A 26,582-nucleotide genomic window follows, 5' to 3' on the forward strand; every position below is an offset into this window, starting at 1 on the left:
GTACATTGGAGGGGGTTATCTGATCTTTTCAATTCTGATATGGGCCATATCAGATATATATATATATTCAATATTCATATGTGGTCCTAAATCAGATACAGGTCTGATTTATTTAAATTAGCTGGGCTCCACTGCATTAAACTTGTAAAGTGTCACCGTAAACTGGGACTTCAGTGTCCTCCATGTTTACGTCCATAATCAGTACTGTTTGTCACTGTATGTCATGTATGTCATAAATGTTACGATTCATTGAAAAGGGGGACTCCTGATGTAAACAAGACTAAAGTCTTTCTCTGGTCTGCATCCCCTTAACAATTGTGAGTATTGAGCCGTACTGTATTGTACCCATTCTGCAATCTGTTAAATAAAGTTTTCAATCAATCAATCATTATTGTTCATTTGCACATGCAGGACAGTAGTGAGAGAGAGGACAGTAGCTGGAGATCTCTGCCCCGTCTCGCTCCATCGCCGAGCCGCCACTATGCCGACAGAGGAGATGGATGAGGACCTGTTGCTTGAGTGACATGCTCTTCAGACCTTGTCACCTGCTTCACCCGTCATCCTATTTACTCTGTGCCCCCCTCGGGACACCTCGATGTCCTCTCTTGTGCAAATGAAACATTTTCAATTTTCTGTGTGTGTGTGTGTGTGTGTGTGTGTGTGTGTGTGTGCGTGCGTGTGTGTGTCTAACGCCCCGAACTCACTGCTCACGAACGAATTTCACGTGCGGCTCCCTCGTGAGATCGCGCGCCTGGTCAGGCACACTGGACCTACGACTTGAGCGTGCGGAAGCGCACCGAGGAAGGCATATTTACATTGGGACAGCTGTAAATGCCTAGTCTATATGCGAAGTCAGTCATTTTAGAATGATGATCAGTGTGACTGTACTCCTGAAAGAGCAGCGTGTAGCCCCAGCAGCAGCAAGAGCTTATTATTATTATTATTATTATTATTATTATTATTATTATTATTATTATTATTATTATTATTATTATTATTATTATTATTATGCAACATTGTAATAGTTATAGGTATAAACAAACATACAGACAAACATTCAAGGCGTTTATTTGCAGATACAGACACAGCTGGTTGAACAACATCTATATCTGTGGACTGGTAATAATGCAGATATTCAATTGTATTTCTGTGACAATGCGCGTGGCGCGCCGCCTCAAATAGGATCGAGGCGAAAAAATAGCTTGCCGCTCGCGAGCCACTCGGGAGGCGCGCTCCCGCTCGCGGCCAGTGTGCCTACTATCGTCCGTTAACATGGGAGCGGAAGTGAAGAGGCAGCCGCCCGTCCGTCCGTCCGTGTTCGTTCGTGAGCAGTGAGTTCGGGCCGTAAGGCCCCGTTTAGACGGAAACGCTAGCAGGTGAATCCGCAAAAATATTTTTGCGGATGTGCCTTTCGTTTATACGGAAACGGCGTTTTTACGGGGTGAAACCGCAAAAAAGTGAGACTACCTTCCAGGGTGGAATTCCTAGAAACGCAAAAGCTTTGCGCTCTCGTCTAAACTGTTAAAACGTATAAATCTGATAAAACGATGACGAAAGGGTTGTCACGGCTCTGGTCGCGCGTACTGCTTACATCACAGGTAGCAGGTATGCGCCAGTAGCCGAGACGTAAACAAAGCAAGTATGTCTGACTTATATCAACGGAGATCACCTGAAGGCTACATTGGCAGTACTTTTAACCCTTTCACTGCCACACGACAGAAGGTTACCCCTTTACTAAGTCTATCACACAACCGGCTGTCGTGTGGCAGTGAAAGGGTTAAATACACAAGAATCTGTCCCGCGGCGTGAGTGGACCCACTGTCTGTGAGTGACTCTGCTTTGGTGCAATCACATTCCCCATCCACAGTCTGCGAATCAGAGGCAGAGTAGGGCGGGTCTTCACAGCACGTCATGTGACATATGCGCCAATCGTGTGACAGCGGGTCTCCGTCGTTACAGCGTCGTCTGCACGGAGAATTCCAGCCCAAAACGCTTGTCTAAACGTAAAATTAAACGTGAAACCGCAAGATGACTTTTGCGGTTTCTGTTCACAAAACGCTCGTCTAAACGGGGCCTAAGATAAGATATTCCTTTATTGTTCCCCCTGGGGTTGAAATTTGGGCATTATAGCAGCATGGTGGAGGAGGGAGGGGAGGGCAGGGTAATAGTAGAGAAAGACATAAATATAGGCAATACAATTTGATCTGAATATAAAAATAGGAGAAAAATAAACAGTGTAGACAAAAATCTGTTAAATTATACAATAAATATAGGCATGATATACGTCATGCTGTACATTCTAGTCCGTGCAGGTTAGTGAGTGCTACCGTACATCTTTACATGTTGTTCTGTATGTTAGTGAGTGCTACCGTACATCTTTACATGTTGTTCTGTATGTTAGTGAGTGCTACCGTACATCTTTACATGTTGTTCTGTATGTTAGTGAGTGCTACCGTACATCTTTACATGTTGTTCTGTATGTTACTGAGTGCTACCGTACATCTTTACATGTTGTTCTGTATGTTAGTGAGTGCTACCGTACATCTTTACATGTTGTTCTGTATGTTAGTGAGTGCTACCGTACATCTTTACATGTTGTTCTGTATGTTACTGAGTGCTACCGTACATCTTTACATGTTGTTCTGTATGTTAGTGAGTGCTACCGTACATCTTTACATGTTGTTCTGTATGTTAGTGAGTGCTACCGTACATCTTTACATGTTGTTCTGTATGTTAGTGAGTGCTACCGTACATCTTTACATGTTGTTCTGTATGTTACTGAGTGCTACCGTACATCTTTACATGTTGTTGTGTATGTTAGTGAGTGCTACCGTACATCTTTAAATGTTGTTGTGTATGTTAGTGAGTGCTACCGTACATCTTTACATGTTGTTCTGTATGTTAGTGAGTGCTACCGTACATCTTTACATGTTGTTCTGTATGTTACTGAGTGCTACCGTACATCTTTACATGTTGTTCTGTATGTTACTGAGTGCTACCGTACATCTTTACATGTTGTTCTGTATGTTACTGAGTGCTACCGTACATCTTTACATGTTGTTCTGTATGTTACTGAGTGCTACCGTACATCTTTACATGTTGTTCTGTATGTTACTGAGTGCTACCGTACATCTTTACATGTTGTTCTGTATGTTACTGAGTGCTACCGTACATCTTTACATGTTGTTCTGTATGTTAGTGAGTGCTACTGTACATCTTTGGATGTTGTTTTTTGAAGTACATGTTTTATGGTTGAGAGCCACAGTAAGAGCTTCTTTCTGGGAAGGCACGTCCAACTCCTCCACTGCTACAAACAAAGGTTTCTCATAATTAATATACACATTATAACACCAAGATGGACCAGTGCGTACCAGAATTATTCATATAGGTAGTTGATTTTTATTAACATTGTTTTCCAGAATCGTGAATATGACTTACTAAAAGGACACAGTTACAGAAGTAAATTGGTTATGCTTTTTAATAAAGTGATATGATGTCCAGTCGTCGGAATGATGAGGAAAAACAGACAACTCTACACACAACACCACAGTTGCAGTAAAGCTACACTGACTGTATTCAAAGCTAAAAGAGAGAAAAAAAAACAGACCAAATGTTTTGAGGTATGTTGTTATAATACAATATAATTATAGCAACTTGAGATAACACAAAATAATACTGACATTGGTGAACAGGAAAAGCTCCCAAATACTGCAGTCTTTGGCCTTTCTGAATGAAATTGCATTGTAGTAAATTTTAGTGCATGGGCAAAACTTCCGTGGGTAGTCAGATGAGGTCTTGCTTGGTTCATTATCTTATTTGCTTTTTATTGTTGCCTAATTTGATTTATTTTAATCATATTTTATTATTATTCCATATTATAATCTTGGCAATAATGACAATGAGGAGCCCACCCTCAACGTTATTTCCAGAGACTTAAATAAAGGTTGAACGAATTAATTCCATTATCAGCAAACTGAAAACCGAGATGTACAATCCCGACATATTGCTTTATGTTCAATATGTTGCTTTGTGCATCTTACAAACAAAACGTAACGATAAAATATTTTACCTTTGTGTCTAGAAAATACATATTTACAAATATAAATATCTATAAAGTATGAGGATGGAAATACTGTTGCTAAATCCTTTTTATGGGATGAATGAATTTGCATAAAATTGTAATGTTGACAAGAGGTTTCAGAGAACAAGGAGGAAACTCTGGCTACGTTCACACTGCAAGACTCACTGCTCAATTCTGATTTATTGCTCAGATCCTAATTTCTTTTGTTCACATTATTTTATGAATGTAGCCAATATCAGATTCCAGTGTTTAAATTTTATTTATTAACCTTTATTTACCCAGGGTAGGTTCGCTGAGCACGGATGCTCTTTTTCAGGAACGCCCTGCTTCACATTCACACAGTTCAATTCACACCTGGGAGCTGCCCAGTACAACCACAGTCTGACACCGTTGGCCACTCGGCAACTCCACTGGAGTAGTTGGGGGTTAAGTGCCTTGCTCAAGGGCACTTCAGTGGTTGGTGTTAAGGGGATAGGAGAGAGTTATTAATTCACTTCCCCAGCCCAGATTTTTCCCCTGCCGGTTCGGGGGATGATCAAACCGGCGACCTTCCGGTCACAAACCCTCTTCTCCAACCTTTAGGCCACCGCTGCCCCCAGTGTGAACCGGTCTCGCTCCTGAACTGACCCGCATGCGAAGATGGACGTAAAAAACAATCTGGAGTTGCATCAGACTGAGGTCGCATTGCAAAGAAATCAGACCTGTATCTCATTTAGGACCACATTGTGAAAGTGGCCCAAATCAGAATTGAAAAGATCAGATTCCATGCGATTTGTCCCGTTCACACCAAAAAGATAAATCAGATTGGGGCCACTCTCGCCTGCAGTGTGAACGACGGAGCCAACATCATCCAATGTACAGTTTCTACGTCAAATGTATATACACTCTTTTCTGGACACTTTTTGTATCACAAACAGTACTGTATTTGTAAATCTGGTATGTCATAAATGTATAGATAGCAGTAGCAGTACTGTCTATCTGTATGTCATGTATGTCATATATGTTATGATGAATTGAAAATGGGGGACCCTGATGTAAACAAGACGAAAGTCTTTCTCTGGTCTGCATCCCCTTAACAATTGTATGTATTGAGCTGTACTGTATTGTACCCATTCTGCAATCTGTTAATAAACTTTTCAATCAATCAATCAATCAATCAATCACCCACAGAGACAAACCGAAAGAAAAGTAAGAAACTTGAGTCCATCCCTGCAGAACCATAACCTCCTCTATGAATCCATTCTCCATCCTGTGTGATCAGAATGTCCATTCTCCTTCTCCCTCTCGTGCCCTGAAGCTGTGTGTGGTGGTAGTGGTGGTCCTGGGGGGGGGCTCCTCCACCTCTAGCACAGCCAGGAAGAGGGGACCCACTGTGGCTCAGTGTCCAGCTTCTCTATCACCCTGCGCAGCTCGTAGAAAGCCGTGTCCGGCTCCACGTTCACGATGGCCGCGTCGAACAGGTGCCCGAAGCTCTGCTCCATCTCACGGGCCTTCTCGATCACCTCCTTCAGCTCCTCCGGCTGGACACAGCCACACAGCCAGGGAGGAGAGAGGACAGAGGAGACACGGGGTGAGAGGCAACGTAACACCAGAGAAACCGTTTGCTATCATGACTTTGTTATGTTATTATGTTAATTGTTCAATGTTATTGTTAATTGTGCAATGTTGTTATGTTAACAGGTTCAGCGCCAGAGGTCGCTGTGGTGGGCGTATGGCCGTGTGTGCCAGCGCTTTGTTGAATGGGGATACATGCCGGTGTTTGCAGTGCTAAAACTATATTAAATATTATAGCTATGGATCTAATAATATAGTCAATTGTCATTGAGTTTCTTCCGGTCAAAATGCAAAAAACAGATAATTTTTTCATCCATACATTTCCGTTTTATACCGTGGTGAATATGAGTATAGTTTTAGAGTAATTCTGTGTAATCCCAGGAAACGCCGCCAAACAGCGTTTTACTGCATTTCACTGTAAATCGTGCCATTCCTCGCCTGGATCAATAATCAATCTGAAATCAACGATAGATTATCTGTATTATATTTCATCATGCATGCATGAAAGGGTGGGGGGTGGGGTTTCTATGCTTCGATCGTCACCAACGGAATACGTTACACAGTACATTACAGACACACGCTCCGATAGCGGGGAAGGAATTATCGGATCAATGCAAGATTGATAACATATAGCCCTTACCGTGTCTATGATGTACTGCAAAAAGAATATTCCAATTATCTGATCGCCATTCCAAGTACTGATCGCGATTGTGTTTCCAACGTAATGCAGCATTGAACATGAACGGGGGGGGGGGGGGGGGGGGGGGACCCTCGTCGATGCATCCGTTATAACTGCTTGCCCTGCCCGAGTAGTTAGACCCCGCACGCATGCCGCAGCTCGGCCCAGACACCAAGCTACATTGTTTAAAATGGAGTGCAATAGCGGCCGCAAGGCGTTAGGCGGCGGTATTGGACGTTTGCGATCTCAGACCCATTCCCAATGATAACATCAGGCTGGATGGATGAATTATGAAGGGAAATATCAAATAAAATAAATAACGACCAAAACCCGACTTTTCTCGGGTTTGGCACTCAAGCGATGGCGAGTTAACTCGACTTATGTCGGGTCTGGCGTCCATTGTGTTAATTGTGCAATGTTATTATAACTTTTAAATTAAAATAACTTGATTATTACAACAAGGAACAAATATGTTGCCATAAGACCAAAGGCATTGTCATTTATTGACTATTTACTTATTATGCAACTTGGTCCTCCATGTCAAAGATCTCACAGTATCCCTGAGTCAGAGGCATGTCAGTGTCAATGACAATGAGTGTTGACTTTGTTCCAAAACAAGATACCTGTTCTAATAATATGCTGATGAACCTGTAGAAACTACTGTAGCTGATCCAGTAGGTTTACGGGAGGGTGACCTCTATGTTTGAAAAGCACAGGGCCATGAAATGAGGCCTTTGGTTACCTTAGGTGATTTCCCTCCCTTGGCCAGCAGGGTGCGCAGTCGTTCCTGAGAGGGAGGGGCGATGAAGATTACATAGGGCTTCAGGTTGGAGGACCTCAGCACCCTCAGTGACTAGAGGGGAGGAAGGAGCAGCAGTGGAAGAAAGAAATGAAACAAGAATCAATGTTAGTATCACAAGTGATGTCTATTATTATTAAATCATCCTTTCTGAATTTGACAATTATAATGAACACGTTTATTTCAGTTATTAACCTTTTGAACCACAGAAGCACTGTCACCTTGCCTTGTGTATTAAGTGCTCTATCTTTGAACGAGATTTGAAAGTTGCATTAAAGGTCATATCAGTAAGATGTGTGACGGTCCTCTCCATCACGGAGTATAGTAGTATGTGTATGTATCAAGCATCCTTGACTTCCAGGGACAACGATGTAAATAAGTCATTGGCTTTTTCGTTCCTATCCTTGACTAAAGCAAATATGTGATGTGTTTTGTTGTCTAAATAAATACCTACCTACCTACCTACGGACTGTAACGTGTCCAACGTTGAGACTCAAACCATTCAATGACTTACTTACTTTGAGTGTGAGTGTACACCGTTCTCATTCCAAATGATACGGTTAACCTTCTGTAGTGTGGTAGTGAAAGGGTTAACCGTATGTAGTGTGGTAGTGAAAGGGTTAACCTTATGTAGTGTCGCAGTGAAATGGTTAACCTTCTGTAGTATGGTAGTGGAAGGGTTAACCTTCTGTAGTGTGGTAGTGAACGGGTTAGCCTTCTGTAGTGTGGTAGTGAACGGGTTAACCTTATGTAGTGTGGTAGTGAAAGGGTTAACCTTCTGTAGTGTGGTAGTGAAAGGGTTAACCTTCTGTAGTGTGGCAGTGAAAGGTTAACCTTCTGTAGTGTGGTAGTGAAAGGTTAACCTTCTGTAGTGTGGTAGTGGAAGGGTTAACCTTCTGTAGTGTGGTAGTGAAAGGGTTAACCTTATGTAGTGTGGTAGTGAAAGGGTTAACCTTCTGTAGTGTGGTAGTGAAATGGTTAACCTTCTGTAGTGTGGTAGTGAAAGGGTTAACCTTCTGTAGTGTGGTAGTGAAAGGGTTAACCTTCTGTAGTGTGGCAGTGATAGGGTTAAAGGCTCTCACACCTCTCCACCTACCTTGCTGTACAGACAGAGCAGACAGATGCGTCCCGAGTTGACGACCTGTCGGACCGAGTCGGTGCTGGTGCCGTACAGGTTCTTCTCGAACTCCCCCGACTCGATGAACTTGCCCGCGGCCTGGTCCGCCTCGAAGGAGGAGCGGCTCACGAAGTGGTACTCCCTGCCGCTGCGCTCATGTATCCTCTGGGTCCTGGTGGTGTCTGAACCGGGACGGGAGGAGAGAGGGTGTGTTACATGTACACTCGTCTTTTCTCCACGCTGCTATGTTAGAGGTCTGGCTGAACCTATTATCATTCTGCTATGGGGGGGGGGGGGGGGGACGACGACGACGACGACCACTCTGGCTGGTTTGTGTTTCTTTAAACCAATCACAATTACTCTGGGGCGGGGCTAAGCCCAGGAGATAGTTTGTTTTGTTTTTGTTTAACCTTTATTTACCCAGGGTAGGTTCGCTGAGCACAGATGCTCTTTTCAGCTACGCCCTGCTTCACATTCACACAGTTCCATTCACACATGGGAGCTGCCCAGTACAACCACAGTCTGACACCGTTGGCCACTGAGCAACTCCACTGGAGCAGTTGGGGGTTAAGTGCCTTGCTCAAGGGCCAATGGTGTTAGACTGTGGTTGAGGAAGGAGAGGAGAATTCTGACGGAAATAGTCGGCCAATGGCAGCTTATACCCACAGTCTCATGGCGTAGATCCAGACTACATAGACACAAAAGACACATTTCATTGATATATATATACTGTATATATACTGTATATATGAGAGGGATATGTGCTTTCACATGATTGTGGCACGGGTGTCTCAATTCAGGCCCCCTACACCTTCCTGTTTCATCACCGGACATTACTGGGAAGAGGGATTTCTGTTGTTAAAAGATGTGCTCATTTGTTACCACAAAATTCTATCAAACAGGTCATTCAAGCTCTGGTTTTGTCAAATCTTGACTATTGTCCTGCAGTATGGTCGAATGTAACGACGAATAAACTGAAAAAATTACAAATGGTACAAAACAAAGCAGCACGTATAGCGCTTCGCTGTGAGTACAGAACTAATGTTGCAGCGATGCACAGTTGTTTAACTTGGTTACTTGTCAAACATAAATTACTCTGCTCACTCCTTGTATTCACTAGGAATATTCTTGTTACAAAGATCCCCTCAATTTTATATAACAATTTATCTATAAGTCTTGACAGACACAACCATTCCACCAGACATGCTTCTGCACGAGGTTTTACACTTCCAAAAGTGAGGTCGAATGCAATGAAGCGAACTGTCATGTTCCATGGTATGCAGGAATGGAACTCTCTTCCCAGACATGTTAAGCAGGAGAATAGTAAATGTCGTTTCAAAATCGTGGTAAAACAACATTTTCAACCAAAGAAATTGACATTCCCTAATAGATAGAGTGTACGTAAATGAAAATGTATGTGTCTGATAAAGAGATAGGTATATATGGATGAAAAGGCATGTGTCTGATAGGGATATATTATTAAAATATTGTATAATTGGCTGATATGAACATAGATAATGTATGTAAAAGCTAAATAGTATATTATGCTGTATTGTATTATGAATTAATTATGAGTAGGTATTATTGTATTGTATTATGAATTCATAAGGCGTATATATTGTTGTATTGTATTATGAATTTGATTAGGGTTTTTATTGTTGTTTTAATTGTCTGTATGACATGTAAATGTTGTGAGTGTATAAGTCTGTAACTGTATTTTATGTGTTATGGACCCCAGGAAGAATAGCCCCAGCACTGCTGTGGCTAATGGGGATCCAAATAAACGTAAACTTAAACTCACGTGGCACGGCGCCGGCGAACCTCTCCGGCTCGATGGCCAGCAGCCTCCGCCGCAGCTCGTCCTGCCCGCTGTTGGGAGGGCCGATCAGTGCGATGGGGCGCTTGCGACTGGCCGGCTGGTGGTAGAGGGCCATCTCCTCATAGGTCAGGATGTCCTCGTAGGTGTCTGAGAGAGACGGACGGGCAGGGGATCGTTAAGAGACGCACGGAGCAGACCTTATAACCTCACGATAACGATGAGGAGTCCTAAACCTTAAGTATCAGTCGACGTGGAGTACCGATCTCATCCACTGGTTTCACTGAACAGTTTAGCCGTAGAGACCGTTTACTTTGGTGTCATTTTGGGGACAAGGTTTTTTGATAGAATCCACTTATCTCCAATAGAGAGATCCATCGTGCTTCTATGTTTCATAGAATTGCAGAAAATGAAAAGTGAGAAGTTACATACAGTACGACTTTTAGTATCAGACTTTTCAGAAAGCAACAGTTGTGATTGGAGGATCAGGAAAAGAAGGGGGCGTGTTTGAGATCAGGTCAGTTGGGGAAAGTCTCTTGATACCAATAACAGTTTTTAGTCTGATATCTACCTGATATCCAATACTTGTGTTAGTTATGACTTTACTTTCAAACTAGTTATGCTTTGCTCTAAGTAAGCAATCGTGGTGCAACGGATTTTAGCAGCTGATTTAGTTACAAACTAACTAGTAGTTACTAAAGCCTCTAGTGTCCACTTTAAAATATTCCTTTATTGATCGCCAGCATGGGGGGGGGGGGGGGGGGGGGGGGATACAGGTATAGGCAGGGTAATAGTAGAAATACATTAATATAGGCAATAAAATTAGATCTGAATATAGAAATATGAGAAAAATAAGGGTGCAGATGAGGGTCTATCGGTTATATTATACATTACAATTAGGGATGTCCGATATTATCGGCCTACCGATATTATCGGCCGATATCGGCATTAAAATGTGATATCGGAAAATATCGGTATTGGTTTTAAATTTTTTATTTTTTTACATTTCTATAACCTTTATTTACCCAGGCAAGCAAGTAAGAACAAATTCTCATTTTATTTATTGTCAAAAGTATGCATAATGTTGTGTTAATTCCACAACAAAAGATATGTAATGTTAATTACCTGAAATTATTCCGTTTTTTGGGGGGGGGAAACCCTGCATATATCGGTATCGGAAATTAAGAGTTGGACAATATCGGTATATCGGTATCGGTAAAAAAGCCAATATCGAGCATCCCTAATTACAATGAATATAGGCAATAAAGAATTTGAATCTGAATTGAATCTTTACACCCTGTATTTAATCTCTACGCCCTGAATTGAATCTTTACACCCTGAATTGAATCTTTACACCCTGAATTGAATCTTTACACCCTGACTTAGGAGAGAACAGACATAGCGGGTGCCCGGTGCAGGTGCCCAGGCAGGCTGTTTGGAGGCTGCCGAGGCCTCCTGGCCGTGCCCTTAATCTGCCGGGTGGCACCACCGTGTCTGGGCCAGCTGCTGGGAGGGGCTTATCAGAGAGAGGATCCTGATTAACACTGACAATGGAGCAGCTTATCAACTCACACATCAGACGCAAGACACAGGGGGTGGCGTCTACTCTGCATGTATCAGAGAGTTACATTTACTTTTGCGGATTTGGTCGTTTTTGGATGTGTGAGATTATGTGCAAAATAAATCAGCATTGTTTTTTTGGGGTGAAGTACCCCTTTAACAATATTAATCACTACAATAGTCTGAAATTAACCTTTTGGCTCATCTGCCAAGGGCTCCTGTAGGCTTACTTTTCACAATGGTGTGGTTGGCCTGGCCATGTTGACGCTATATCAAGATAGAATGACAAGGGCGGTTAGGTGGCGTAGCGGAGATTGCGTTCGTCACCAACCCCGGAGACGCTAGGATTCGCCTGTTCGAATCCAGCTCACAGCTCCGGGGTTGTCACCAGCTTGGCTGGCCGTTCACACTAATACAATTGGCTGTATGAGAGGGTGGGAGAAGCTGGCGGGGTGGGTCCGGGTCATTGTAAACAGCGACTCCTACAGTTCGGTCGGGGCGCCTGCTAAGCGCGGATAGGACTTGAGTGGGATAGTGTGATCCTTCCACACGTTACACCCTCTCAGTGAGAGTCCGCGCTGCCAGGTGAAAAGAAGCGGTTGATTGGCTGGACGTGTGTCGGAGGAAGCACGTGATAGCCTCCACTCTCCCAGACCGACTGTGGGGGGTAAGTGCGCAGCGACCAGGAAGGGGATTGGGAATTGGCATAACGACTAACATTGGGATGGGAGAAAATCGGAGGAAAATGGAAAAAAAAAAAAAAAAAGATAGAATGACAATTTCTACGTCATTTAGACCCCAGCTGTATTATTATGGTAGTTCCCAGTTCTATAGTTTATACAATGTGGTTCTCTGTTCTATAGTCTATACAATGTGGTTCTCTGTTCTATAGTCTATACAATGTGGTTCTCTGTTCTATAGTTTATACAATGTGGTTCTCTGTTTGTCTTTTGCCAAAATGTTGGTAGAGTTAGACAATTATTTACCCGACTGTTTTCCTACAAATCATTTAGCCCATTTGGTTCCTTCTTGTTTTAGTGCAGCCTCTCAAAGCGTCTCCAGGTGAGCTGAGGGGGCTCTCTGTTCACTAGACACTATAAACACATGACTCACTGACCACTCAGTGTCCTTACACACCACTCCTCTACACGTGACCGATGGACCGGTCAGAGTAACCAGGTGAGTTTATTAGGTAATATGGATATCCATCCGGGGGATAGAGATCAAAGAGCTTTGGTCATCCTTTTCACAACAACACCATCATTCATGGGAAAGACAGAGAGAGATGGAGAGAGAGAGGGAGAGAGAGATGGAGAGAGAGAGAGAGAGAGAGAGAGAGAGAGAGAAAGAGAGAGAGATACAGTATATATAGACAGATAGAGATATAGAGATCGATAGATAGAGATAAATAGAGATAGAGATAAATAGATATATCGAGAGAGATGGATATAGAAATAGAGATATAGAGATAAATAGAAATATATATATATAGAGAGAAATAGATATAGAGAGATAGATATGTATATTATCTATAGATAGATAGATAGAGTTTCCAAATGTAGAGTGCACTATAAATCGAATGTATTATTATTATTATTATTATTATTATTATTATTATTATTATTATTATTATTATTATTATTATTATTATTATTATTATTATTATTATTATTATTATTATAGATAGATAGATAGATAGATAGATAGATAGATAGATAGATAGATAGATAGATAGATAGATAGATAGGTAGGTAGGTAGGTAGGTAGATAGATATATAGATAGATAGATAGATAGATAGATAGATAGATAGATAGATAGATAGATAGATAGATAGATAGATAGATAGATAGATAGATAGATAGATAGATAGATAGATAGATAGATAGATAGATAGATAGATAGATAGATAGATAGATAGATAGATAGATAGATAGATAGATAGATAGATAGATAGATAGATAGATAGAGAGATAGATAGAGATAGAGAGAGATAATTGAGGTGTTACCAGTATTTCTGGAGGGCTTGTGCAGCTTCTTTCTCTTCTTACTCTTTGAATACCAGAGCTTCCCTGAGAGAAAGAATGACAAGTGAACAGATACATTATGATTAATCTTTGTCACAGTGGCTTCCTGGTGTGTTGGTTGGTGTTAGTCAAAGGATACATAAAGCATGAAAATCTTTGCAACAAAATCATTATTCATATACCATAGTTTGCATTAGCATACAAGATTTGAGCATGTGCCATTGTGCCAAGTGTGTGTGTGTGTGTGTGTGTGTGTGTGTGTGTGTGTGCGTACATGCGTGCCTCTTACCTTGATGCTCTTGATTCCTGTCAGCGATGGTTTTCTTCAAAGTCTCTCTCTGTTGCTGAAAGCTCTTTCCTGGGAGAGGAAGAATCAAAGAGAGAGTGACCAGTGGGTTTAAACCCATGATGCTGAGGCTCAGTGTCGAGTCTAAAAACCCTCTGAAACTCCCCGCTACTCGGCAATGAACATGAAAAGTGAACTTTCATCTTAAGGGGATATATTCATTCAATCTTTATTTAATCTCGAAAGATCATTGAGAGCGAGCTCTCATTTACGATGACGTCGAGAAGTACAGCACATACAGAAACAATATAGAAGAAAAAAAGTCAATCAATTAAACTATTTCAATTAATTAAAACACCTACAGACTGAGGTGAAATGGTTGGTTATTATTATAGATCTAAACTGACCAATGGATACTAAAGTATTGAGTTTTGAGGTGCTTTGCAAAACGCTCCCCGTGTCGGGGGCACAGAAGCTAAAAGCAGATTTTCCTAATTCAGTGCAAACTCTGGGGACCTTAACCCTTTCACTGCCACACGACAGCCGGTTAACCCTTTGACTGTGACAATACAGAAGGTTAGCCCTTTACTATCACACAACCGACGGTGATGCTCCATCATTAGCATCATTAGCTCCGCATTTGCGGAGCTAATGATGCTAATGATGGAGCATCGCCGTCGGTTGTGTGATAGTAAAGGGGCTAACCTTCTGTCGTGTGGCAGTGAAAGGGTTAAGCGTAAGACCGTCACCAGAGCCAGTATGATACGATCCAGAGGTCCAGTCCAGTAATGAAGTGATGTAGGGTGGGCGGAAGATCAGCCATAATGGCTTCATACAGAAACAGCAAATATTATAGGTTTCATCCTATTACATCATTTGTACACAGCTTACTGGGCCTTTTAGTTCATAGCTCTGTTTAAATACACATTCTCTGTACAGCCTTGACAAGTTAATATAGTTAACTAGTATACAGTTTCTCAGACACTAGGGTGACAGTCTTAACAGTGTTCTTAAAACAACGACCAAGGCCCAGGACAACTGGATCTAGATATGACATGTCCAAGAAAATCACATCTTGTTATTTTCTTGTTGTCTTCATATCAGTCTTGTGTCAGTAGTACGCCAAAACCCCTAAACCCACCTTTGTTTTCATTTAGTCATCTTTGTTTTAATTTTTTCATCTTTGTTTTCATTTGTCATTCCCAGCTGGTGTATTTATTGTAAGTCTGACCAGAGCTCGCTCTCACTTTTTTGGTCAGACGCTCGTGTTTCACTCGTGTTTCACACAAAAAAAACAAGTGCAAATTCATAATAGCTGCAACTTGTTTGCGATAGGTCACTCCCATTGCCACGCCCCCCCCTTTCAGTCAATTGGTATGAACACACACCACACACTGTTTTTACATTGTATGTTTTTTATGAATTGCCTTGTTCATTTTCTTTTTTGCTTTTAAACTTGTGAATCACTGTGCATTCTTGCTGGGAAGGGTGCTATACAAATAAAGCCTTACGCACGCGCGCGCACACACACACACACACACACACACACACACACACACAACACACACACACACACACACACACACAGACACACACACACACACACACACACACACACACACACACACACACACACACACACACACACACACACACACACACACACACACACACACACACACACACACACACACACACACACACAATTTCAGTCTCCTAGGGCGAAACCTGTGGCCACTAGAGGAGGATGGAGTTAGACAATTATTTACCCAACAATGTTTTCCTACACATCATTTAGCCCATTTGGTTCCTTCTTGTTTTAGTGCAGCCTCTCAAAGCGTCTCCAGGTGAGCTGAGGGGGCTCTCTGTTCACTAGACACTATAAGCACTTGACTCACTGACCACTCAGTGTCCTTACACACCACTCAGCTACTAGTTCGCCATTATTGTGGACCAACCGACAGAGTGACCTATAGAGCTGCTGGTCGCAGCTAGAACACTGGCATAGCGACACTAAAAGAAGTCAGTGGGGGTATGACGCATGTGACTTTTCAGAGAAATTGTCACCTGTTCACCTTAGGGCTCGCGTCCACCTGCCTCATATTTATGACCGCACGCGTCTTTTTTCAATGTATCCCAATGGGGAGAGAGCGTATGCGGCCGCATGCGCCGCCTATAGGAAGTGCGCTGCAGTCGGCTTCTTTTTTCAGCTTTTTTGTGCGGCTGAAAGTTGAAACTTTTTTAACTTTTCAGAGCGATGCGCTGAGCTCATTTTCAGACAACCAATCACAGCCATTCATATCTACCACTCTGTTTGTAACCTGACACCGGAGCTGCCTGCTTGTCTTGGCTGTCTCCCACAGTACGCGGGCCATTGAGATTCGCGACAAAACACAAATACACTAATAATAATAACTACACGAATACACTACTAAAAAGCAAATAAAAAGCAAATGGCGAACTGTGGTGTCAGGCAATAACTATATATATAATTAATATACAATAAAGTTATTAAAATATGCTATAATATGTGCAAAACCGCGGCATGAAAAAACGATAAAAGGATGGCTGTAGATTTCTTTCTGTCATCTACAAGATGCGCTTCATGCCAGCGCTGCCGGCGCACTATCAGTGTTTTTGTGAGCCAGGTGGACGCGGGCCCTTATTTAGTCCCGCCCACTTTCACCAGTGTAATTCTATTTCTGGTCGCTGAACTTCGTGACAATCAATCAATCAATCAATCAATCAATCAATCAATCAATCAAATGTATTTATATAGCACATTTAGACATGACACTTGTCAACCAAAGTGCTTCACAAAGAGGTTAGCTAGTGCAGGGGTTCTCAAAGTTTTCAGGCCGCGACCCCCGAAATAACAGTGTCAGAGAGCCGCGACCCCTACTATTATAGGAGGTATAAAAAAAATGTAATATACATATTTTTTTTATAAATGGAAATGTATGGTTGAAACATGCAAACGTTCAAACGCACACACACTAATAAGCATTGGAGGCTTTTAACCAGGGCCGGACTGGGGAAATCATTCAGGCCAGGAAATATAGTGCGAAATATAGCCCCAGTCAGGCCTCTTTTTAAGCGGGGGGTCCCCCACCAGGACATTTTGTCTTACAAAGACTTAATTTCCTGCATTCTGGTGCAGGAATTGTTTTATTTGTACCCTTTAAATGCCAGTGTTTGTGATGGCATGACTGCATAACAAAAAAATAAAAAATTATTTGTTTGGTATATTTTTTTTCTTTGGGAACCACTGAGCTAGTGTGGATGTTCCCAAGCCAAATAGGTAATACATCTATATTAGGGATGCCCCGATCACGTTTTTTGCCACCGATACCGATCACCGATCGTCGTGAGCCATATCGGCCGATACCGATCCGATACCGATAGTTTTTGATTAAAAAGAAATTAAAAATTATTTTATATAAAAAGTTTTTTTTTTTTTTTTTTATAAAATATATATATTATATAATTAGACTTGTACTTGTATTATCTGCGAGACATCGCCACCACGCAACAAGTCAAAATGCTCGCTATCTGCAAACAGCTCCACTGTCTGTGTGTACTCTAGTAGCTCCTCCTGATATCAACAAATGCTCCAGCAAGTCTTGTAGTGCATGTTGATACCTCCGTTAGCTCGCGTTAGCTGACGTTAATTCACTGTTCAAAACGAAATGTCCGATTGAACTAAATAGTTGTCTTAACGTCATCTAGCCGGCTAGCAGTAGCTACAGATAGCTCCTGATATCAATGTCTTATAACATTGATTGAATGCGTATTCGAGCTGAGGGCTTGCTGAATGTGAAATGACCAAAGCACTTAACGTTACCAATGGGGTCCCGCTGCAGCGCCGGAGAATCCTTTTGCTCGCTATCTGCAAACAGCTCCACTGTACACACAGACAGTGGAGCTGTCATAGCCACATTAATAATGCTTGTAATAAACCAAACCGTTTGTAAATCCGTCAATATTTCAGCGAGTTATGAGTATTTTTGTCTGTGCAGCTCACTCACTCTCACTCAAGGCTAACTGGAGCAAGATGGCGGCGGTTCAGTGACGTCGCTCTCCATTGGCCGGCAGCGCGGGCAAGCTATCTAGTGTTCTATATATATCTATGTCTGAGACAAGCGAGTGAGATATCCACTTGATCAGTTTCCGCGATCGGCGAATATGACTAATTATCGGAATTCCCTGATCGCATATTTATACTGATTATCGGCCGATAACGATCGGTGGCCGATCGATCGGGGCATCCCTAATCTATATATGGACAAGACTGCTTAGCTAGAGCCTTCTCCTTGTGAAGCAACAGAACAGGTGGCTTCCTGTTCCAGGGATGCGCAAAACCCACACAATTACTATTCGAATACTAATCAAGAATCATGGCCAACATACAAAACGTTGCTACAATGTAACATCTCCGACCTCTCTTTCTTCATTTGTCTTTTCTGTTCTCCCAGCTGTTAACAGACTGTTAATAATATATGTTATGATGAATTGAAAATGGAGGACCCTTATGGAAAAGTCTTTCTCTGGTCTGCATCCCCTTAAAGGCCCACTTGCAGGTTAAACCCTACTCTTCAATTATGGGTAGTTTACATCATTGGTATCTAATTTCATTATTTATTTATTTCCATTTGACGCCGGAAATTCCACTCAGAAAGGGTTAAAAATGTCCATGCACGAATAACATGTATGGAGCCAATCAAAAAGCTTATCAGACGCTATCAGTGCTGTGACGTCACTGAAGGTAACTTTCCTCTACTTCTCATCCACTACAATGGAGTTTTGACGAGTGCAGAAAGCCATTTCCTTGATCCAAATGGACGCCTTACAAGACGCAAATGGGTTTAATCGTCGGAGAGACTTTGATGGACCAGCTACAACTGCATTTTTGGTTGAAACAAGGTAGTTATAAGGGTTTTAATGTCGTAAAAAAAGAACTACATGTACCACTAGGCAGCCTGTTGTTCAGTACAGCAGCGCTATTGGTCTGTTAGGCTGTCGCCTTATGCCTTATCCCCGTCACGGGTCATAGTACCAAGCTGGCTATATGGCTCTGGTTAACGTTAGCATTATGTCTACTGTCGTGAACCATTTAAAATCGGGGCATGTAAAAGAGTTTCGGGAATGAGTAAAATGTGCAGGTACAAAAAGGGGGTGTGGCCTAATGATCGGGGGAGTGGTCAACATAGACCAATGAAAGAGGACATCCCTACTGAGTACAATGGCACAACCCGCAAGTCTCTATGACAAACGGTTCAAAAGATACAAAAAGGGGGTGTGGTCTAATGATCTGGGGAGTGGTCAACATAGACCAATGAAAGAGGACATCCCTACTGAGTACAATGGCACAACCCGCCAGTCTCTACGACAAACGGTTCAAAAGATACAAAAGGGGGCGTGGCCTAATGATCAGGAGAGTGGTCAACATAGACCAATGAAAGAGGATATCCCTACTGAGTACAATGCCACAACCCGCAAGTCTCTACGACAAACGGTTCAAATGATACAAAAAGGGGGTGTGGCCTATGGGGGTGTGGCCTACTGATCGGGGGAGTGGTCAACATAGACCAATGAAAGAGGATATCCCTACTGAGTACAATGACACAACCCGCAAGTCTCTACGACAAACGGTTCAAAAGATACACAAAGGGGGCGTGTCCTAAGGGTGTGTGGCCTAAGGATCGGGGGAGTGGTCAACATAGACCAATGAAAGAGGATATCCCTACTGAGTACAATGACACAACCCGCAAGTCTCTATGACAAAGGGTTCAAAATATACAAAAAGGGGGTGTGGCCTAAGGGGGTGTGGTCTAATGATCGGGGGAGTGGTCAACATAGACCAATGAAAGAGGATATCTCTACTGAGTACAATGGCACAACCCGCAAGTCTCTACGACAAACGGTTCAAAAGATACAAAAAGGGAGCGTGGCCTAATGATCAAGGGGGTAATCCCCTGAAGGGGGAGGAGCCGAACCATGGGGGCGTGGTCAACATAGACCAATGAAAGAGGATATCCCTACTGAGTACAATAGCACAACCCGCAAGTCTCTAGGACAAACGGTTCAAAAGATACAAAAAGGGGGCATCAAGGGTTAATACCCTGAGAGGTCATTGCTAGGTCAGCAGTACTGAGTTGATTGACAGCTACCTCTGAGTCATCCACACCTGCTACCGTTAATTGATTCGAATCCTAACTGACGACAGACTATGGACCCAATGTTTTTCAATGAGGGCTGAGGCGTCCTTCACTCTCACGATGATTAAAGCTAAACGATAAGAGATGAAGCTTAGTCGTCTTAATATGAGCACTTGAAGGGTTATGTGCGATATTGTGTAATTCCTTCGACAAATTGTGGCCTGGGTGGCGATCGGAAAACAAGGGAAGAAACAGTAAAATGGGAGCATGTCCTATGTTCCCCGGGTCCTATGTTCCCCGGGTTCTATGTTCCCCGCTTTGATTGATTGATTGATTGAAAATTTTAGACCACCAGCCCTGATTCCAAACTCTAACCTTAACCAGTTCGAAAGAGGGCCTAAGCTTAACCGTTCGAAACAAGGCGGACATTAATAATTAATAAAATAATAAAAATTTATAAAATGTTCAATCTATTAATCAATCAAAGCAGGGAACATAGAACCCGGGGAACATAGGACCCGGGGAACATAGGGATGATCCCAGTAAAATCACAGATTTCTGCTAGAGTGCAAACCCCATTTGTGTGTGTGGAGCATGCCTTTCAAAGAAATGGTCATAAGTTGAGATAGAAATGTCCAATTCCATTTATTTTTCTTTTGTGAGCGAGGGCACAGCCGTGTCATCGTTTTGATATGTGGTTTTTATATCTACTAAATTGAGATCACTGTCGCAATTTACAAAAGGTGAAGGTAAAAAAAATATATGCAGCTTCTACACTCTAGTTCTGCCATTCATTCCCGTTTAAAGTCGGTTTGTAGCCAAACGGTGCGGTAACTTTCCAAAAGGTTATAGCAACTCGAGTTGGACCAAGCCGGTCGTTTTGATACCTTATGTCAGGGCTATTCAACTGGCGGCCCGCGGGCCAGATCCGGCCCGCGGGATGATTCTGACCGGCCCGCCAAAGATTACATGTTAATAAAAAAAATAAAAAAAAAAATATTTTTCTTTTTTTATATTTTTTTTTAATTTTTTTTTTTTACTTTTTTCTTTTCATGTCAACGTTAACACGCACAATTGAGCCAAAAGTCACTCAATTAATGACAGATTTCATTGATAAATTGAGGGAAAACTTTGCAAGTCGATTTGATGAATTTGACATGTCCAGAGAATTGATGCATTTTGTGAGCAACCCATTTGCCAATGTAGCTGCTATTTCCACAAAAGGACAAGAGTTCCTTGCATCACTTCACATTGATGAAGGTCTCCTGCAACTTGAAATAATTGACATGCAAGCATCATCTGCTCTGAAGCAAGCACTTGAGAATGAATCCACCACAACATTTTGGATAAAGTGTATTCATGTCACATTCCCCAAAATAAAAACGCTGGCAATATCTGTGCTAACAATGTTTGGCTCAACATACACCTGTGAATCCAGTTTCTCTCACATGAATGCCATTAAAACAAGCAACCGTGCCTCCTTGACAAATGAGCATTTGCATCACTGTTTGCGGGTAGCCCTCACTTCCTATGAACCCTCTTTCTCTGCCATTGCCCAGTCAAAGAAGTGCAATCGCTCTCATTAGATGTGTGTATGTAGGCTAGGCCTGTCTGCCCCCCACCCCCCTGATGTTTGAGAGTTAAGAGTGGACAATAAGTGCTAATAAGATGCTGTGATTTGCTGTTGTTGCACAGACATGAAGCACTTTTTCATAAGCTCAGCTACACTATAAATGTGTTTTTTTGTTCAAGTGTTGATGTTAGAATGTTCAGATGCACATCATGCACTTGTTTGTTTTTTATTTTATTTTTATATTGAAATGTTGAAGAGGAGATGTTGCAGTTGTTGCACAGTCATAAATGAAGCACTTTTTGCAGGAGATGTTGCAGATGTGGCACATAAATGAAGCACTTTTTTTGAAAAGTATACTACTTTTGCAATGTAGTTAAATAAAAGTTGTGAAAATGTGGTTGCGTGTTGTGTCAAGTGTACATATATTCATAGCACGGGGAGGCGCCGTGGCAGTCCGGCCCCTGGCCCCTTGGGTTTCTGACAATGTGGCCCCCTGAACAATTTAGTTGAATAGCCCTGCCTTATGTGGTGCGAAAGCTCTGGGAGGAGTTAGCGGACAAAAATCGGCGGAATAATAAAGAATAAATAGTATAGATTAGAATAGTGTGGGTGGTCACCCACACTAATGACTATTAGAATAGTCCAGATTAATAAGGAACTATTTCGTTTGTAATCAAGTACCTTAAGTATAGTAAAAAAAAATTACAAAGATTTGAATTTAATTTAACTGCCACCCAACTACAGCAACATGTAGTAAACTTGATTTCATAACAATAGTAGTAATTGATCTCAAACCCTGTCCTCTTTTGTGTAACTTTTATTTTGTGTAACCTTTTGTTTTGTGTATAGTATCATGATTAGATTGTATAGTATTGTGATATTATGTTTCTTTTGTATTATGTGTGTGATTTTATGCTTATTTTCTATTACCAGCACCTTAAGCTCGAGTCCCTAATCTCATTGTACGCAAGTAATAATGACAATAAAGTCTATTCTATTTTATTCTTCTATCCTTCCTATTCTTTTCTTCATCCTCCAATAATAAACCGTCGATTCCCTCGGACAAACAAAGCGATTGGAGGATCAAGGAAAGGGGGCAGGGTTTTGAGATCAGGTCAACTGAAGTCCATGTAGAATCACCCACTCCACCAGCGCTGCTGCCAAAGCTGCAGGTCAGTTACCTGGAACGAGTCCAGCGAGGGGCTGGTTCTCCTCGTCTCCGTCCCGGTACGCCTGCCACCAGTTGGGGTCGTCCTGGCTGATGATGTGCAGGATGTCCCCCTTCTGGAAGGACAGGCCCAGCTCCCGGCACGGCACGAAGGGGTCGTCGGAGGGGTCGTAGTCAAAGAAGGCCCGGACGTGCATCTGAGGTCAGGGTGGGGGGGGCAGAGGTTAGAGAGGCTGGCACCGCATGCCAGCTGGCACGTGGTTGGTACACGCTGGTGCACACACACACACACACACTTCTGGTAACATCAGAACAAAAACAGCACCAAAATCTAATTCTCTAAAACTCACTGGCATATATAGGTCAATAGTACTCTGGAATGCTCTGCCAAAAAACATCTCATCCACAATACATAATAAAATTACTTTCAAAAAAAAATATTAAGAGATATCTTGCAAACATGTCAAGTATGTAACTGTTGTGTATTTTATCTTTTTTTTTTTTTTTACTGGAATGTTAGATTTTATAATGTGAATTTGTATATTTGTATTATTTAATATGTATGCGTTTTGTTTTTATTTTGTATTCGTATTTTTTGTTGTACATTTGTTTTTTTGTATCCACTTTTTCTCCTTATTTTTCTATTTAAATTTTTTTTCTCCCATCCCAATTACGTGTCGCCAATTCTTCCCTCCCCTGTCTTGAACGTTGCTAGATTATGCCTCCCACTGGTCGGCTGTAGTGAGGATAGAAGCCTTGCATCACGTGTCCCCTCCGGTACACGAGGAGGCAGCCTGTCTCATCTTTTCACCAGACAGCGCGGTCTCTCAATGACGAGGAGTAACGCGTGGGAGGCTCACGCTGCCCCCGATACTTCCTGACTCTGCTGTACAGGCGTCACCAAACCGACCTGTAGGAGTCGCTGTCCACAACGTCCGATCCCCACCCATCGACTTCCACCCGCTACCTCTGCCAATTGAGATAGTATGACGACTGGCCCAAGCCGCAGGCAATGCTGACTCTGCGGGAGTCGAGACCGCAGCCTCTTGCATTGGTGACGAGCGCAAGAGTACATTGTACATTTGTATTGTATTTGTTTTGTCCAGGACCCCCCCCACACACACACACACACACACACACACACACACACACACACACACACACACACACACACACGGTTCAGAGAGACTCACCACGGTCTGTCGGTGCGGGGGAGGTTTATTCTGAGAGCTGGGGATGAGGAGGAAGGTCAAGGTGCCGTGCATCTGGAGCTGAGGAGGAGGAGAGGAGGCGTCACGTTAATGCTCACTTATATTATTTAGGTATATAGATTCAGATTCAGATTCCTTTTATAGTCACGTCATTCAGCAAAAAAAAGAGTGAAGTTCACTTTGTTGTGGTTCCTCAACCATAGCAGCAGCATCCAATATAATATAAATAAAATAGAATTAGCATAGAATAAGAATAGAATAAGATAAAATATGACTAAAATAAAGAAGACTATATACAGTTCTAAAAAGTGTGCAGTGCAGATAACAGGATCGATATTATACCAATTTAAATAACAAAAATTTTACAGTTCCAACTTGGAAAAAAGTACCAATAATAACAGGGATTTTATATATATATATATTAGAGGTGGGCATAGATTAATTTTTTTAATCTAGATTAATCTATCTGCAATCCTGGATTTAATCTAGATTAATCTAGATTAAAATGGCTCAAAAAAAAGAAAAAACCCTGCCGAAGGCATTCAAAATATGTGTGTTTTACCCAAATAATGACCAGAAGTAAGTCCTTACTTTTTCTTTCCTCCCTATGTTTCTCAGGCCCCGTTTAGACGGAAACGCTAGCAGGTGAATCCGCAAAAATATTTTTTCGGATGTGCCTTTCGTTTATACGGAAATGGGGTGAAACCGCAAAAAAGTGAGACTACCTTCCAGGGTGGAATTCCTAGAAACGCAAAAGCTTTGCGCTCTCGTCTAAACTGTTAAAACGTATAAATCTGATAAAACGATGACGAAAGGGTTGTCACGGCTCTGGTCGCGCGTACTGCTTACGTCACAGGTAGCAGGTATGCGCCAGTAGCCGAGACGTAAACAAAGCAAGTATGTCTGACTTATATCAACGGAGATCACCTGAAGGCTACATTGGCAGTACTTTTAACCCTTTCACTGCCACACGACAGAAGGTTACCCCTTTACTCCCTTTACTATCACACAACCGGCTGTCGTGTGGCAGTGAAAGGGTTAAATACACAAGCATCTGTCCCGCGGCGTGAGTGGACCCACTGTCTGTGAGTGACTCTGCTTTGATGCAATCACATTCCCCATCCACAGTCTACGAATCAGAGGCAGAGTAGGGCGGGTCTTCACAGCACGTCATGTGACATATGCGCCAATCGTGTGACAGCGGGTCTCCGTCGTTACAGCGTCGTCTGCACGGAGAATTCCACTCCAAAACGCTTGTCTAAACGTAAAATTAAAAGTGAAACCGCAAGATGACTTTTGCGGTTTCTGTTCACAAAACGCTCGTCTAAACGGGGCCTCAGGCCAGGTGGCCTATTACACCATGAGCCCATCTCCCGTTTCCAAAATGCATTACAGACTGTTTGAAAAAGCTGTTTTGCTATGATAATTGGTAATGAAATATCAAAATAATGTTCAATAAGATGTACTTGTGTTTAATAAGTTGTTTTATTCAGAAGTTAACACAAATAAATAATATTACCAGTACAGTACACAGTATCTAGCACACTCTCAGGAGCAAAACAGAAAGAAGCATTTCAAACTTGAACTATGTGACATGGCTTGACTCAATCAGTCCAATCTCTATTTTTCCTTCTTCCACCAGTCACTCAGGCAGACCAGCTTGTTTTATGTAGCGGTGTCTACTTATAGTGCCTATAATATTTTTCCCATTGGGTGCCAGAAAGGGCCAAAACCCTGCCAATGCAAATCAACTGCTCCAGTGGAGTTGCTCAGTGGCCAATGGTGTCAACTGTGGTTGTACTGGGCAGCTCCCAGGTGTGAATGGAACTGTGTGAATGTGAAGCAGGGCGTTCCTGAAAAAGAGCATCTGTGCTCAGCGAACAAACCCTGGGTAAATAAAGGTAAAAAAAAAAAAAAAAAAAAAAAAATGTAGATTAATGCTTTAATTATATTATCGCGCGATACTAGTATCGCGTTAACGCAGCACGTTAACGCCGTTAACGGCCCAGCTCTAATATATATATATCTCACAAAATATACTTAGGTATGGAAAATGACATTAGACAATCCAATTGATGTTCACGGTTTTAAGTGTTATCATGACTTAGCGTGACCAGACAACACCAACCCCAGAGGACTCAAGACCAGAGGACCAGACAACACCAACCCCAGGGGACCAGACAACACCAACCCCAGGGGACTCAAGACCAGGGGACCAGACAACACCAACCCCAGGGGACTCAAGACCAGAGGACCAGACAACACCAACCCCAGGGGACTCAAGACCAGGGGACCAGACAACACCAACCCCAGGGGACCAGACAACACCAACCCCAGGGGACTCAAGACCAGAGGACCAGACAACACCAACCCCAGGGGACCAGACAACACCAACCCCAGGGGACTCAAGACCAGGGGACCAGACAACACCAACCCCAGGGGACTCAAGACCAGAGGACCAGACAACACCAACCCCAGGGGACTCAAGACCAGAGGACCAGACAACACCAACCCCAGAGGACTCAAGACCAGAGGACCAGACAACACCAACCCCA

At 42.4% G+C, this 26,582-nt stretch overlaps 1 protein-coding gene across 2 annotated transcripts in view; it reads right to left on the bottom strand.

Annotated features, from left to right (window-relative positions):
* Positions 1-4,042: 4,042 nt before the first annotated feature.
* pals1b (protein associated with LIN7 1, MAGUK p55 family member b) overlaps positions 4,043-26,582 on the bottom strand; it is a 70,584-nt gene continuing 48,044 nt past the window's right edge. For both annotated transcript variants that reach the window (XM_084314579.1, XM_084314578.1), the window contains exons 7-14: positions 24,010-24,087; positions 22,830-23,013; positions 13,921-13,989; positions 13,614-13,676; positions 10,032-10,196; positions 8,210-8,412; positions 7,057-7,167; positions 4,043-5,601 (exon numbers count right to left, since the gene is read on the bottom strand). In XM_084314579.1, the coding sequence (XP_084170705.1) occupies positions 5,425-5,601; positions 7,057-7,167; positions 8,210-8,412; positions 10,032-10,196; positions 13,614-13,676; positions 13,921-13,989; positions 22,830-23,013; positions 24,010-24,087 (1,050 nt within the window). In that variant the 3' untranslated portion in view covers positions 4,043-5,424. The remainder of the gene's footprint in view (positions 5,602-7,056; positions 7,168-8,209; positions 8,413-10,031; positions 10,197-13,613; positions 13,677-13,920; positions 13,990-22,829; positions 23,014-24,009; positions 24,088-26,582) is intronic.

The sequence above is a fragment of the Notolepis coatsorum genome, assembly GCF_963971535.1.
Source record: "Notolepis coatsorum genome assembly, chromosome: 5".
NCBI lineage: Eukaryota > Metazoa > Chordata > Actinopteri > Aulopiformes > Paralepididae > Notolepis > Notolepis coatsorum.